Source organism: Botrytis deweyae (genome assembly GCF_014898535.1).
Source record: "Botrytis deweyae strain B1 chromosome Unknown BDEW_055, whole genome shotgun sequence".
Classification (NCBI taxonomy): domain Eukaryota; kingdom Fungi; phylum Ascomycota; class Leotiomycetes; order Helotiales; family Sclerotiniaceae; genus Botrytis; species Botrytis deweyae.
The window spans coordinates 40,230-55,202 of record NW_024066262.1 but is presented as its reverse complement, the minus strand read 5'-3'; the positions used below and the strand labels follow the sequence as shown (position 1 = coordinate 55,202).

Here is a 14,973-nt window from a genome sequence, read left to right as displayed (position 1 = left end):
GTCGAATATAATCTTGATGTACAAGATATATCTGAATAATGTAATATGCAATAATTTCCGTAGCAGGTACCCCTTCATTTTCCTGATATTATCAATCTGTAACCGAGACGCCCAAGACGCGATGAGCTTCCAGTCCATAGGTATTCATATCTCGTTATGATGTCGGTTTTCGTCTATCCTCCATGTCTTTTCTGGCTGGTTTCAACTTCATCTCAGCCTTACTATTTACCATGACTCCACTTGATGAATATCAAAGTTGTTCCCTCGCAAATTCCAGTCCATATGAATCAATGAACCCCTCACCTTCCCTTGAAAACAGGCTTCCTCTTCTCTCTAAAAGCAGCCAACGCCTCATCTCTATCTTCCGTCCCTACAACCCTTCCATACATATCATTTTCAACATCTTCCCTCGCCCAGCCAACAGCTTTCAATGCACTCCTTACTGCCACGGGACCTCCCTCACAAATCGTCCCAGCCAAGTGAACCGCCTCTCTCAAAACGGCTTCCTTAGCCCGTTTCATCACATCTCCCTTCTCTTTTCCATCTCCCTCCCCTTCCCCTTCATTCTCCTTAACCTCAACCAAGCGATCCGCGATTCCTAGAAAATACGCTTCCGGACCACTCACTCTCCTCCCTGTCAATATCAAATCCCGCGCTCTTCCGATCCCTATCAAAGCTGGAAGTCGGTGTGTTCCGCCCGCGCCGGGTATTATACCAAGTCTCGTTTCTGGCAAACCAACGACGGCCGTAGAAGCAAGAACACGCATATGTGTACAAAGAGCCAATTCGAGACCACCACCAAGAGCAACCGATGAAATTGCGGAGATGGTTGGAATCGGAAGTGCAGAAAGTTTTGTAAATGTGGAGCGGAGATTGTGGAGGAATGTTTGAGTCCTATTGATGTTTATTTATGATTAGTCTGTATTTTGTATTGCAATTCAACCACCAAATAAATGAACAAGAACATACATCTCAGGTGTGAAAGTAGCTCTCTCTTTCAGATCCGCCCCCGCACAAAATACCCCGTCAACCTCACTGGTGATGATCAAAGCTCTCGTTGGTCCATCTTCTCCCTGCGGCCTAACCTTCCTTATCTCATTTCCCTCTGCGTCATATTCCGCCGCAATGTCATCTACATGCGCGCGCAATTCTTGTAGTAATTGAATGCTAATAGCATTACGAGCTTCGGGGCGACATAATGATAGAACACGGATGGTACCGTTGGAATGCGGGGTTGGAATTTGGAAGGAGGAAATGAATTGTGGTCGACCTGATTTGGCCGTGGAGTAAGATCGTGGAGTGACGAGTTTAGGGAGCGTAGATTTGAGGGAGAATTGAAGGAGTGGCCGCATTTTAATTAAGATTGTGGATTGACGAGATTGAAGTGAGGATATTGATATTGATATTGATATCAATATAATAATAATGCGGAGAGAACCTCGGGAAGCTTTGTATGTATGCGGATATCAGCGGGTACTAGCGGACGGATTCTATAGAGTGATTTAATGTAAGATCCCGAGGTCTTACAAGGAAGACACAACTAAATATAACGATGTCATCACTCACTCTTGAATCGAATCGCTAATCAAATCCACAAGACCAATCCAGAACCAAGATTAATAATCTTCAGCCCCGAATCTTACTGTATCAAAATTATAGATACATATACCTATCTTACATATATCTTACATATAAACTCGACATCTAATACCTAATACTTGAATTATCATTGACCTTCCCTCCTCGAAGCAATCAATCTCAACTGTCCTCCAAAGATGTCCGATCCAAACCCTTCAAACGGCGCAACGGTCGCCTCACTCCCACCCGCAGCCATAGCTTTAGCAACCAGGATGTACGACGCAGCTCGAAATGGGGATATCGAGATTTTCGAACAAGCTTTACCTCGAGGACTACCGGCTAACATGACAAATGAGAAAGGCGATAGTCTCGTAAGTTTTAGTTTTTAATTAAGAATCGTTGATTACGTTGCCATCTACGACGCCCAGCAAGTCTTGGTGACTCCATATCACGTGACATTCCTTCTTTCACATGATTTGACCTTCGATGCTACAACTTTTGATTCAATGGACGCTCTCTGACCTGGAAAATAGATAATGTTAGCAGCCTACCACGGTCATGCACCACTCGTTCGACTTCTTCTTCAGCATGGTGCGAATCCCAATTCGTTGAATGATCGAGGACAATCTCCTTTAGCAGGTGCTGTCTTCAAGGGAGAATCTGAAGTTATCGAGGTATGCAAATCTCTTTTACTTTCCTGTCAAACTTTCTCGAATCTCTGGATTGGTGATTTTCTAGATTCTAATAAATTAATAGGCATTACTCGAAGGCAATGCAGATCCAGAACATGGTTCTCCAAGCGCAATGAGAGCCGTAGAATTATTCAAGCAAGAAGAGAAATGGCTCAAGAAGTTTGAGGAGGCACCTGGCAGAGGAAAGGCTTTGTAAAGAATAAGAATAGGGTACGGTGTTTTGGTTCGGACGATAATCGGGTCTCGAGAGGTGTTAGGTCTTCTAGGTTATGTACACTATTTGACATTGAATCTGCAGTACGTCTCCGTATTGTCATAATAATCAATTGCTGCAAATCACTTGCGACCCTTTTTGGTTCTTATTTATAGGGAAACGAGACAAGGCCCCTCTATGAACAATCCGACAAAGCAAAACGAACACCATATAAGACCCAAAACATCATCGACGCACGACCACCGTTTGCAATTTTCCCATCCTTCTCCTAGCCACCTCTTCCCCCCCATATCTCTCCTTCTCCACCCCTTTCATCCCCACACTAATTAGGCACAACATCCAACCCATACCCTTCCACCGGCAACGCCGTACTACACTGTCCCCAAACCTGCACACTAACCGGACTAACCGTCAACGGCCCACACGTATTCTGCGTCTGAGTAAAACTCCCCGAGTACCCCGTGATCGCACAATATCCCGTTCCATCCGCGACGATCTTTGCAATCTTGAGGGGATTATCAATGACGTAGTTATTTCCATCCACAGGGAAAGTTTGCTGGACTAGAAAGGGGGGTGGGGTTAGTGGTGAGACGAGGAGAGTATAGGAAAGAGAGCAGAACAGAGAATACATACATGAATCACCATTTCTAGCATAGAAAGTAAGGACCACATCTCCCGCGCTAGGATAATCATTTCGTGCGATGTGAGGAACAGTAGTATTCAAATCACTTCGTTCAACGTGCGCAGTAGTAGTATTCAAACCTCTCCTTGACAGAAAAGCATCACCTTCAGTAAAATGATCAACCGGTGCCGCAAAGACACACGAGACCATCAATGCCACGAAAGTAACAAGAGTCAAGGTATTCATCTTCTACCCTCGAATCCTCAAGTACGCAAAAATAGGAAAAAATTATTGAGAAGAAAAAGAGGATCGATAGTTTCTGTGTTTTATAGCTTGAGAATGTGGTCAAGTTTAGATATCTCTTCAACACCAGATACCAATTCAAGTTATATATCCCATCTACATCGCCCAAGACTTTCATAACCCGTATTGAGCCGGTCCCTTTTTGAATACACATCATGAATCAATAAAAGAAAAATTTGCACTCAAAAAATTGGAAAGGTCGCTTATGGTCATCAAGAGGCCTTATTGCTGAAAGTAGAATGTTAAATCGTTAAATAGCAAATGTGATGTTAGCGGCAAAGAGGGGGACTTTTGACAGACCCCGCGACGGGTTACTTTGTGGGTCGCTGAAATTTTCATCAATGTTGGAATTTCAGGTGAATGATTGAATAAGAAACAACAAGTAGTGCAAAGCGAGAATAAATAGTGAAGAACAAACTTATATCTTGTCTTCATATCTGATATATCTAAAACCACAGAATAGTATTTGCGCACCCCTTTCTATAAGACACACCTGCAATGCCGCCAAACTTTTGACTTCTATCTTTTAACACCATTTCAAGCCAGTCCCATTCATCATAACACATTAATTCATCTGATTATTCTCACTGCAAAATCAAATCATCTACTCCATCTCACCAACCCAAACCCTTGCTCTCAACCTCTGCACCACCTCCTTTCTAATCCACCTCATCTCTCTTCCCTCCTCCATAGCTTTGTCGGCCCACTCAAACAACAGCCTTAATCCTAATAATCTGTCCTTATTCCCGCTATCTAGCGTCGCATGTTCAAGAATCAATCTAGAATCCACGGATGTTTGTTCTGTGCCTGCATGAATATCCCTTGGTCCACCATGATCGGGCGGCAATACCAACGCCCTCTCTGCTTTAGTAAGTGTTGAGAAAGCAGGGAGTTCAAAAAGCCATTGAAGGGATTGATTGGCTGTTTGATCAGCTTCGTCTAAGGCTTGAAGAGTAGCTTTGAATGCGTTGGTGCTAGCATCGTGAGCTGGGCGTTTCCGAACGTATAGAATTTGAGTTGATTTGAATGCTTCCACGTGGGCTTTATTGCTCTCTAGATCCAGAACAACATTCCAGTATTCAGGACTGCATGTTCGAACCGTTTTGATTTGATTAATTTCTGGGATAAGGCAAGGTGTGTGGCGTTCCTCTTCTTTCCCATCACGAAGTGTAATTTGAAGAGGTATTGGAACAGGTTGATCAGTGTCAATATCTCTTGTAATAAGGCACCTAGGTTCCGCGGCTAGGACCCAGAAGTGACGGAAAGCTTGTAAGTGAGATTTGTTATCCTGAACAGTTGATGGAAATATCGGATAAAATGCCACAAGCAATGCGGCAATTGCTTTATCTGAAGTTCCGAAAGTGAAAGTACCACCACCCAAGAATAATGCACCAATGGCCAGATGAGCTGCAAGATGACTACCATATGGTGTTTCACTATCATCACGACCGTGCATTGAACGAAGTCTACGAAAAACAGCAATATCTCCGGTGCCCGCCATGACAGTAGCTACGCCAAGGGCCACCAAGTCTTGACAATTGCGGACGGTGTTTCTTGCTAACTTCTTATCAAATGAGTCTGCTTCGATTTGACATATTCGTCTAAATTCATCTAAATAGTGTAGCAGTATATCTCTTGCGGTCAAATTCGCTGAACCGGCAAATCTCAAAGCAATGCTGAAACAGAGCCCAGTCAGTATATCGTAGAATGGAAGGTCTGCTGATGTCAAGGTTCTGATCCATTGCAACGAACTTCGACTCTTGTAAGGAGCAGGCAAGCTCTTTTTGATCCATTTGTGTGAAGGCTCAATCTTACTCCACATTATTAAGTGCCGTGCAAGTGTTCGAAGTAGGAAAGCGTCTGGTCGAACGTAATCAAATTGGAGAACAGAATCTGGTACGTCTACCTTGCGAGCCAACACCTGATTCTCCGACTTCATATAAATAAGTGCAACAGAAATTATTGCCGCAGCCGTGGACTTGTCCAAGATATGTACAAGGTCAACTTTTTTGCTTCCGGCAGCCAATGAAATGAGTCTTTCTGTGAGTCGCATATCGTGAAGTCCTTTCAGATCAGAGCCCTTGCCAAGATTGATAAATCCAAGGGCAAACCCTGCCGCAAGTCGATAGCCTTCGTTTCTCAAAGGCTCCTCATCAACTTCTTGATCAATATGCTCCATCTCAGATACCATGATCTCGCTCATCCGACGATGTTGGGTGTTACAATATAACAAACCAATACCCATGATACCAGTAGTCTGTGTAAGTGGAGAAAGGTTCAACTCGGCTGCTCCAGGTGGGAGCATTCTTGTCACATGGACTGATAGTAGCCGTGTAATCAATGAATCCATAGTACCAATATAGGATGCCGCCAATCCTAAAAGTAGTCCAATCGATGTCATTGTATGCTTTGGTGTCAGGTATCTAAAAGCAACCCACTTTGCTACAGATTTAAGATGGCCATTGAGACCAAGTGCTAGTAAGAACCCGGCATGACGATTACTCAGATCTTGTTGTGGCTTGTTGTAAAGAATCCATGAAGTATCAATACCTTTTGCATCTCGAGAAATGCTAAGACCGGCAGATACGCCTGCGTGGAAGAATGCCCAACAGACCTTTTCTTCCGTGAATGCATTTTTGTCAACACCTATGGTATTGTTATTTGGCTTCATGACACAGCTTAGATTGAAACCCCCGATGGCAAATCTTTGGGTTAAAAGAGGGATGCGAGCACTGTAATATAGTAATCCTTTGCCAGATGGTATGGCCAAAGTGCGATAAGCCAACATTTGAGCGTGCTCTTTTTGAGCTTCTAACAATTCTGATTCTGTCCAGTCAGGTGAGGATTTGACACGAGCAATTGTAGATCGGAACGTGTTTAAAATATTAGATGCTTCATTAACTCTTCTGTCATCTTTGAAGATGGCCCGAGTAATAGCTTGACGATCTACTTCGGCGGATCCATCGAACGCTCCAGTTGTTTCAATTTCCGTTGTAGATGCGCAGATAGCATGAACGTCCAGACTTGATTCATGTGATGGTGGCTATAGATGTTAGCTTTTGTTGACGCAATAGAACTCTTGACTCACTAATAGAGAGGGCTGGAAGTTTCGAGCCGAACGGCCGGGCGTTAACAGCATAGTAACATCTTCACGACCAACCAGTGCAAGTAGTTCTCGACTCCATGTTGTTGGAGGTTCACTTTGACATTCGACGATTGCTTCTTGAAGAGGTGCAAGTATAGCCTCTGGTAAAGTCTCAAGAAAAAGGCTATCTACTCCAGAAGCAGACAGTGCTTCTACGAGTTGTACAGGAGACCATCCATCCTGCATGCATGAAAAAAATTGAGCAAGTTGCAGAGTTCTTGGTGTTGAGCTACGCCATCGCTCAAGATCTCTGACACCTCTGGTAGGAATGGCAGATCTGAGTGTCACTATATCTTGAAGTGTTAAGAAGGGCATCAACCTTCGACCAAGAAAACAATCCTGAATCCATGTGTAAATTGATGGACAATCAAACGGCTCAGCAATTTTATTTGCGAGAACGAGATCTACGAAAATGGTGAGCGTTTTCCAACTTGCACACAGAGTATAGAAGCTTACCGATGTCATAAGGTGCATCTACTAAAGAGGCTTCTTCAGTCTCATAAAAATCTATCCAGCTTTCCCACCTGAGCCATCGGACAATTTGAGTTAGTACCGGTGTTAGAGTAGATACGCCAGTACTAAAGGAATCGGCTGTCGTTGTGTTAAGCTTTCTCTCCTCGCGCAATAAATGTAAGGCGGTGAGAATATCAATCAGAGCAGCTTGACGAAGCTCAAGGGATTTATTAGTTGCTGTCGGTAGATAGCCTGTAACCGCTTCCTGGCCCAATTTTGAGTAGAAAAACGTTTGTGCAAAAGTCACATGCCTTTTAGTAAAGGTTTCCTTGTCCTTGGTTGTAGATAGAAGGCTTTCCGTTTCAGAGGAAGGAAAAACTCCGGAGTCCTCTTGTTCATTCAGGAGCCATTTCCATCCACCACTGTTAAGCCAAGGCGGCATAGGGTTTCCATAAGGAGCCAATCGACTGAGCATAGTCTCATAGCAACTCACATCCACTTGCCCGCCACTGCTAGATCGTAATAATGCTGCACGTGATTTTCTTGTGGCGTGAGCCTTCTTCTGAGGCTGTTTGGCTGCGCTAAAGCTGATAACCATTGAGAATAGAACAATGAGTAGAGACGTCCATTCTGCATCTGCAGTTTCAACAGATTCGAGCTCAAGCCACCTCATAGCATTCCACCATGTAACAAGCATTCCTTCGCCTCCACTTGCACCTGGTAAAACTTTAGTGCACACCTCAAGAATTTTAGCCACGTAAGGACTGCGTGGCTGCATGAGTATTTGCAGCTGATGCATTTTGCCTTCGTCATCTACCAAATCGACTAGCCCTCGAGGTTTTGGATTACGCAGACCCTTTAAAGCACGAGGACCTTGACTAAGCACTCTCTTGAAGCTTCCTTCCCTCTTTTCACGTGGATGTTGGTCGTGACTCAAGTTTCGAATGTTGTGTATGACGAAATTTGCAGGCAGAGTCACCTTCATGAGAATACTCCATGGGGCTTGTAGACTTAGTTCTCCAAAACCGTCATCTGTTTCAGTCAAAACTAGAATCCGAGATATATCGCCGTCGTCGAATTTGCAAGCATCGATCACGCCTGGAGCTCTCATAACTTCCTTCAAGTTGACTAAAGTTATTTCCTTATCTGAATTTGGAGAGACCTCATTGTCATTGTAGTTGGCTCTTCTATGAACTTTGGTGTTAAGAGTCATTACAAGAAGCTTTTTCTCGTCTGAATCCAAGATACATATGACTATTGAATTTCCCTGCTGATCATCTGCCGCAGACGGTGGTGCAGGTAGTATAAAGATCTTACATTGACTCTTTGCGGGTATATGTTGACTCGAAAAGCGAAGATTACTATGTTCGGCGGAGACACTACAGACTTTGGTAAGGATGATCTCCTGTCTAAGAGCGTCAAATTCGTCATCATCAAGGCCCATATCGTTGAAGCCGCCAAAATCACCCCCAGCACGAAGTTGATCGAGAAGTTCGTCAACAGGTGCTTCAAGGAAACTATTGACGCTCTGGCTCAATTGACTGGGCTGAGAGAAAGCTTGCCCATTTAGTCCAATACTCGTTCTGGTATGCTGGCTTCCCAAAGAATCGCGAAGTCGACCTGCATTGTGCTGATGACCAGTTGCCAGTTCAGAGAAAGCATTTCGCTCGTGTGAAGCGGATAGATCTGCTCTTGCTAGCATTGAGCTTACACGTCGGGAGCTTCTCCTGGGCATAATTCCACCTTCATAATCGGGATCAAGAGTAGAGGCAAAATCGATTTTTTTGTCTTTTTTCGCATCTTCAGACCATGCAGGAGTTTTCTTGAATCCAGGGGTGACTCCGCCAAAGCTTTCTCGCATCGTTTGCTGACTATTTCCTATGGGTGTTGTAGCACCTGTTCCGCCCGGCATGAATGAGCTTCGTCGGCGCGACGCTGCACCACTCGGAACTCGAGATTTGCCGTTCGGTATGGTTTCTTGTCCAACATAAGTCAGCTTCCACACAGTATACATACTAGTCTCGCGATTCAGGGTGATAGCCAGTACAAGAGGGTTTTCTGAGTCCTTGGCAGAAAATTCGTTCGGTCGAGATACATGAAGGATCTCTTCCGAAGGGTCCAATGTTGATATCTTGCCAGAACTCCTACGTTTTACTCGGCCGTCAGACAAGCCTGGCTGAGCAACGACTAAACCCATTTCTGACAATGGATCGGATAAGGAAAATAATCGTGGCCAATTTGCATCACTTTGAATAGAAGGAGGTTCCCACAAATCTCCCAGAGTAGACATTTGAGTTGGCATCTGCATAGGAGCACCCAAGTCCGCAGTGGAAAAAGTGGACTGGATTGAACTTGTCGCAGACCATGGTTGAGGCTGAGACGAGACAAAAGAGTTGGGTGGTACTCGTGGAAACTTTATAGATGCTGCAACATTAGTTTCTGAACGTAGCTTTCGCTGTATAATGAGACCGATAGGTGCTGCAGTGGCAGACTCGACCTCAAATGGCAAATGTATAACATGACTAGTTCCAGAGAGAAAGTAAACATGCGCCTGCGTCTTCAAGAACACTACAATTGCCTTCTCCTTTGTATTCAAGCCCTTCTGATGTGTCTTTGGTGTTCCTTTCTTGGATGGTAGTGGTCCCACGCTGGGAAATGAGGTCAACAATGCCTGTGTAATGGGTTCTTTCTCGAGATCAAAATTGTAGCTTTTTCGAAAAACCCCTCCCCGAGACCAAATCACACATCTTGGTGTAACTAATAGTTCGTCGTCGACTTCTGAGCCTGTATCATCGTCGCAAACATTATACCAGTCGTAAGAACTACTAGATGCATCTGCAGTCAGGTATCCTTCTTTAATAGCATATTGAAGTCCTGTAGGTTGATGTAGACCTAGAGAATTGACCAAGGCCATATTTTGGAAATATTGTGAAAAATCATGAACGCATACAATCTGCCATTATTTTCCCAAGTTTGTTCGTCGCACTCTACCTTTATATATCTCGGATCTTTACGATAATTGCCTCTCCTTCATTCTTTGAGTACTTTCTAGGAAACGCGTCGTGAATGTAGAAGGCGCGAACAAGAACAAGGCTGCATCGAAGGTTATGATCAGCCAGTGCACGGACCATACGAGGCTACAGCATCAACTCCCCGCAATCAATCTTCAGATTGGTTGTCTACAGTATGAGTGAGAATGCCTACCTAGGTAGTTCAAGACAACAGTTTACATCGTCGCTCATCACTGGGTCGAAATCTATCATGGCGACATGAGACTCAACAACGTTCTACCACTTCCGATACTGTTACTTGTTCAACTGGCTTTTGATTGATTAGTCGCTTGACTTGCTGTGAGTGAGATAGTCGGTCTTGTCTTACAGATGGAATCGTAGCCCTCATGAATATTACTGTATTAGGAGGTAGTCATGACAGCTTAATCACAATATCTGATGTCGAAAACAATATCAAGAAGCTGCTTTGCCCTGAGTTTTGTTGTCTACCTCGTCCGATTAATAGCCAAGCACGCACAAGAGGAAAGTTCCTGTATTTGCTATGTTGCATCATCTATAAGCTAGGTTATTGCTTAAAACACATCTCTTATATTGATATAGTTTATTAGAATTTCTCAAACCAGTAAATTCTTATGTTTTGGGATTGGGATTGGATTATCTTGTACTCTTGGTCTTTGCTCTCATTCACGATTTAAATTTGAGTCTTTGACTCGTTCGTTCGTTCTTATAAGCAGTCGATGAGAAAACATTTCATTTATTTTCCGTTTCAAATGTAATGATCCTCCGTTGAAGTAGAAATGCTATATTTACGTACTGATGAATCAGTTATATTTCCCTAATACCGAAGTTCGTTAATACATTGTTGCGAAGAAAACGTTCTGATTTCCAGTCCCTCACTGTATACTCATAAGTCACCCTCCATTTACTGGTTTATGACACATCTTGCTTCCTTCTCCAGTTTTCAGATATCTAAGCTTAATGACTTCTAATCAGCTTCGCCAATTTCTCAAACAACTCCCGTCTCTTGATAGCAATATCCGAGATGCTACCAGCAGAAGCTAGATCTCCGATGAAAATGGTGTCTTCACCGCTGCATAGACCGGTGTATGCTTTGGCTGTAAATTCGCCGGCGGGCATACCTAGTTTACGACCGTGGGGTCCCATATAGTTGTGGAGTTCGGCTGGTGTGAGTGTTAGTTTGGATGGAATAGGCAACAAGAAAGCAACGGGCGGGAATGAGGTGAGAGGATTGAAGTAGGTGACGGGACAATGGAGGCAAGATGGCGGAGATGGAATAGGAAGGTGAGCATCAAACTTACTTTGAACCATAGGAGGGGATAACTCGATGACCTTTACTGACGTGTCCCGAAGGTCATCCCTCAAGCAAAGAATGAATGAGCTGAGAGCTGCCTTGGAAGCAGAGTAACCTGTTAAAGTTACGGCTGGCACCATGCTCAGGTTTGTAGTTGTGCTTTTATCTCGTTAGCCGATGTTCGTTTCCTAAATTGGAAGTGACATAGAAGTCGTGACGAGGTAACTAACTAGATGAAGCTGGTCTCCTGCTTCTTCTCTAAAAGATACGGAAGAAAAGCATGAGTTAATACCACGAAGCTGGTAAAATTCACGTGCATCTCATAGTTGAAGCCCTTGATATCGACACTTTCAGGCTTAGAAAAATCATGTTTGCGTTGATATCCTGCATTGAGGAAGACGCAATCGATATCAGGAGAGCTCTCAATCACGTCAGCTGCAAATTGAGAGGCTTTCTCAGTATCACCGATATCGAAAGGGATGGATTTCGCTTGATCGCCATGCTTGGCTACAAACTCATCGAGTCGATCCTTGCGACGACCGACGATGGTGACTTTACATTCTTGAACGAGACGTTCAGCCATTGCAAGACCGATTCCAGATGTAGCTCCGATGAGAAGAACGTGCTTATAAGGGAATGTCATTTCGAGAGGTTGATAGCTTTGATAATACGGAATTGATAAGTGGAATGTTTCAATTTGAGATATTGAGAAGTGACACTGGCTTTCATAAAAACTTTATAGTATTTACACCAAGGAGTTAACAATCTTAAGTCCCACAAATGTCATGGATCGGACTTTGAGATGGGTCAGATATGAGCGCCATCAGAGCTCTCCTTAATCCAAAGGCATGATGTCTATACCGCTCTCCATCTCTAGCTAAGACAATGGATTGAAGGCGAAGTTCACAGCCAATACTTTTAATGATTTTCATTGGTCAAAGGTTTAGCGTCGAAATGTATCCCAGAATAGGTTAGGCTTGGAATGTTTGTGGATCATTCTCACGAGTGGAACTATTAACTCTTCTTCTAAATTTCTCCATCCGTTGGCTTGTTGAAGTCAAAGAAAATCGAACAGTCTTCTTACAAAAAGAGAGAGAAATCACCAAATTCAATTCAAAGTCTAACCAACCAGCTAACCAGTCAACTTGTCTAAATTTGGGTAATTATCTACGACTTATTCGCTTAAATTGATAGAACCACACCTGCTAAATTATCCATCGCGGTAATATCAATTTCCGAGTTTCGTTTGGTTCTCGGTGTGGAATCATCATTATGTCCTTTCGTGGAAGACCATCTAAAGCTTGTCAAAGATGTAGAGCTCGGAGACTCAAGGTATTACAAAACGCGATCTTTCTAATTACATCACGATTGACATTCGTTGCAGTGTGACCTTGCGCCTGTGACTTGTGGCTCATGCATGAGAGCCAGGGTGATTTGCACTGGATATCGGGATACCGAAAAGCTGCGCATCAGAGATGAAACCGACAGCTTACATCGGAAAGCGACGGCTGTGCGCCATCGCATCAATGACACCAATGGTGGTGGAAATTCGCTACTGATGAAGTTAGGAGCTTCCAATACCGAACCACGTTATCTTCCGTTGGCACTCGACGTTCAGGCGAAAGAGTTGTTCTTCGACCATTATATTCTTGCAGGTCAAATCAACGGATCAGGGGCTTGGGATTTCTTGAAGCCATATCATCAATCAGAGAAAGCACCTGTATATTTACAGTTAACAATAGATGCCGCCAGTTTAGCATATCTTTCACACCAGTTCGGCTCGCAAAAAGCGCGTTTAATTGCTTTGGAAAGGTATACAGGCGCTCTTGGCGTCATGAGTAAAGTTCTAAAATCACCTGAAACATCAAGGGAAATGACGACACTATTCACAACTCTACTTTTGGATTTGTTCGAAAAGCTCTCAACTACTCAACCTTTTGGAAATCGAGGGTGGAGTAGCCACCTACGAGGAGCTCTCGCTATATCCGAAAGGTGTGGAGACCAATTTACTACATCAAGTACTGCAATGCGTGCTTTCACACGGTTGAGCACAAATTTGCTCATTACCTCTCTCGCAGCGGGTACTGCTCTGCCAACTGGTTTCTTTCGCCTTCGAGAATACTTGGAGAAAAGTCCTTCCATTGATGTTCCTAGGAATCCCAAATGGCAATTGTCGAAAATAATGGCGCAATATGTCAATTTGCAAAACAATATTCAAAATGGAAAACGCGCTAGGGAAAGCTCTCTTCAAGAAGCAAGAGAATTAGATTCCATCCTCAAAAATTTCTCTGACCGCGATGTAAGAATCAAACAAATATTCAGGACTCTACCCTCTAGGATGGTCTATGGAAACGTCTACTATTCATACCCCGATAGACATTCAACCCAGACGTGGAATGTTGTGAGACTGGCTCACGTTTTAGTGGTGAACTTTCTCGTATCGAACGCCACCACTGAGATGGAGCGTTCGCAGTATCTTATCAAAGTAAATGAGATTGCGTCTAACATTTGTGCTTCTGTTCCACAATATCTCGACTGTGTGGGTGCTGTGAAGTCGCTAGGACAAATAGAATTACTGCACCCAGTTGTTACATCGCATAATTCTTGCACGTCCCATACACCTTCGCACAGATTGGCCTGCTATACACTTATATTCCCACTTTACATAGCTGGATTTGTCAGAGATTCTGACTCCAGTATATGGAAATGGGCTACCGAAAAATTGCATTATATCGGCAGTCATTTTGGCATTCGAAATGCCGAACTTGTTGCTCAAATTCTCGAGAAAAGAAGCGAGAACGATCCTTGGAAAGTGTATACCTTGCTTGGTAGCTATGCATTCGGTGCTTGAAAGAAAGTTGAAATGACTTGTCTTCTGGATTCCTTGATCAAAGCCCCTCTTTTATTAAAAAGCGGTAGCTCGGCACTCAATTGGCTCTTTGAAGCGATTCTTACCCCATTCATAATGGTCATCCTACCCCAGACGGAAATATTTCTTCAATAAGACATAAATCCGATGCATTTATCCGCTGAAGATTTTATCCTTGCGATCAATCCCAGCTTTCACGTTACTGCAATACTGCCTTCAATCGTAGCCATACGTATCTCGCAGAGGCGAGGGTTTACGGATTCCAAAGCATATCACCATCCCTGAGAGCCACGCTCTGGATCCATATCTGAAGAAACTTGAGATAAAATTTCGTTCTTTCCCTTTTATGAGGCGCAGAAACGGAAAACCAGGATCCATTTGTTCGCCTCTTGATACGTTCATTTGATCATCTACTGTATTCTCACTCCACTTGATCAATAAACTTGGAATATTCGAACACCTCGGCATTTTTCACAGATTCGATGAGAAGTCTAATGAAATCTCTACCACCATCAAGAAGTTCTGGAAAACGGTTAAATATGACAAAATTACATTGACAGACGTTTTAGTCCCGGTTCCAAGCTATTGCCATGGTTACATTTCATTTAAAGTAGTCAATGCCGCCACTTAACATTATACCTCGGAGTTCAACTTGATGGAAGAGTTGCGATTGGTGACTTTCCCAACGTTACCTCGATAATCTCGACTTGGAGAATGTCCCGAGTGGTTGCAAATATCTGCAAATGATGCGAATGTAATGTCAAAGATCGCGAA

At 43.5% G+C, this 14,973-nt stretch overlaps 6 protein-coding genes across 6 annotated transcripts; 2 read left to right on the top strand and 4 right to left on the bottom strand.

Annotated features, from left to right (window-relative positions):
- Positions 1 to 299: 299 nt before the first annotated feature.
- EAE98_011913 (uncharacterized protein) lies at positions 300 to 1,486 on the bottom strand (the record flags this gene model as incomplete). The annotated part of the gene is made up of 2 exons (XM_038959537.1): positions 970 to 1,486; positions 300 to 894 (listed from the first exon to the last, which is right to left on the bottom strand). Exons 1-2 carry the CDS (start codon positions 1,350 to 1,352, stop codon positions 300 to 302), a joined length of 978 nt encoding a protein of 325 aa, XP_038804076.1. The 5' UTR covers positions 1,353 to 1,486.
- A 289-nt stretch (positions 1,487 to 1,775) lies between these two features.
- On the top strand, positions 1,776 to 2,466 carry EAE98_011912 (uncharacterized protein; the record flags this gene model as incomplete). The annotated part of the gene is made up of 3 exons (XM_038959536.1): positions 1,776 to 1,949; positions 2,112 to 2,252; positions 2,335 to 2,466. 3 exons carry the CDS (start codon positions 1,776 to 1,778, stop codon positions 2,464 to 2,466), a joined length of 447 nt encoding a protein of 148 aa, XP_038804075.1.
- A 340-nt stretch (positions 2,467 to 2,806) lies between these two features.
- EAE98_011911 (uncharacterized protein) lies at positions 2,807 to 3,493 on the bottom strand (the record flags this gene model as incomplete). Its single annotated transcript, XM_038959535.1, has 2 exons — positions 3,118 to 3,493; positions 2,807 to 3,045 (listed from the first exon to the last, which is right to left on the bottom strand). The coding sequence occupies exons 1-2, from the start codon at positions 3,350 to 3,352 to the stop codon at positions 2,807 to 2,809; spliced, it is 474 nt and encodes a 157-aa protein (XP_038804074.1). The 5' UTR covers positions 3,353 to 3,493.
- Positions 3,494 to 3,829: 336 nt separating this feature from the next.
- EAE98_011910 (uncharacterized protein) lies at positions 3,830 to 9,921 on the bottom strand (the record flags this gene model as incomplete). Its single annotated transcript, XM_038959534.1, has 3 exons — positions 3,830 to 6,452; positions 6,498 to 6,958; positions 7,011 to 9,921. 3 exons carry the CDS (start codon positions 9,919 to 9,921, stop codon positions 4,014 to 4,016), a joined length of 5,811 nt encoding a protein of 1,936 aa, XP_038804073.1. The 3' UTR covers positions 3,830 to 4,013.
- A 990-nt stretch (positions 9,922 to 10,911) lies between these two features.
- Positions 10,912 to 11,973, bottom strand: EAE98_011909 (uncharacterized protein; the record flags this gene model as incomplete). Its single annotated transcript, XM_038959533.1, has 3 exons — positions 10,912 to 11,199; positions 11,338 to 11,489; positions 11,561 to 11,973. 3 exons carry the CDS (start codon positions 11,971 to 11,973, stop codon positions 10,994 to 10,996), a joined length of 771 nt encoding a protein of 256 aa, XP_038804072.1. The 3' UTR covers positions 10,912 to 10,993.
- Positions 11,974 to 12,602: 629 nt separating this feature from the next.
- EAE98_011908 (uncharacterized protein) lies at positions 12,603 to 14,181 on the top strand (the record flags this gene model as incomplete). Its single annotated transcript, XM_038959532.1, has 2 exons — positions 12,603 to 12,662; positions 12,715 to 14,181. The coding sequence occupies 2 exons, from the start codon at positions 12,603 to 12,605 to the stop codon at positions 14,179 to 14,181; spliced, it is 1,527 nt and encodes a 508-aa protein (XP_038804071.1).
- Positions 14,182 to 14,973: the final 792 nt, after the last annotated feature.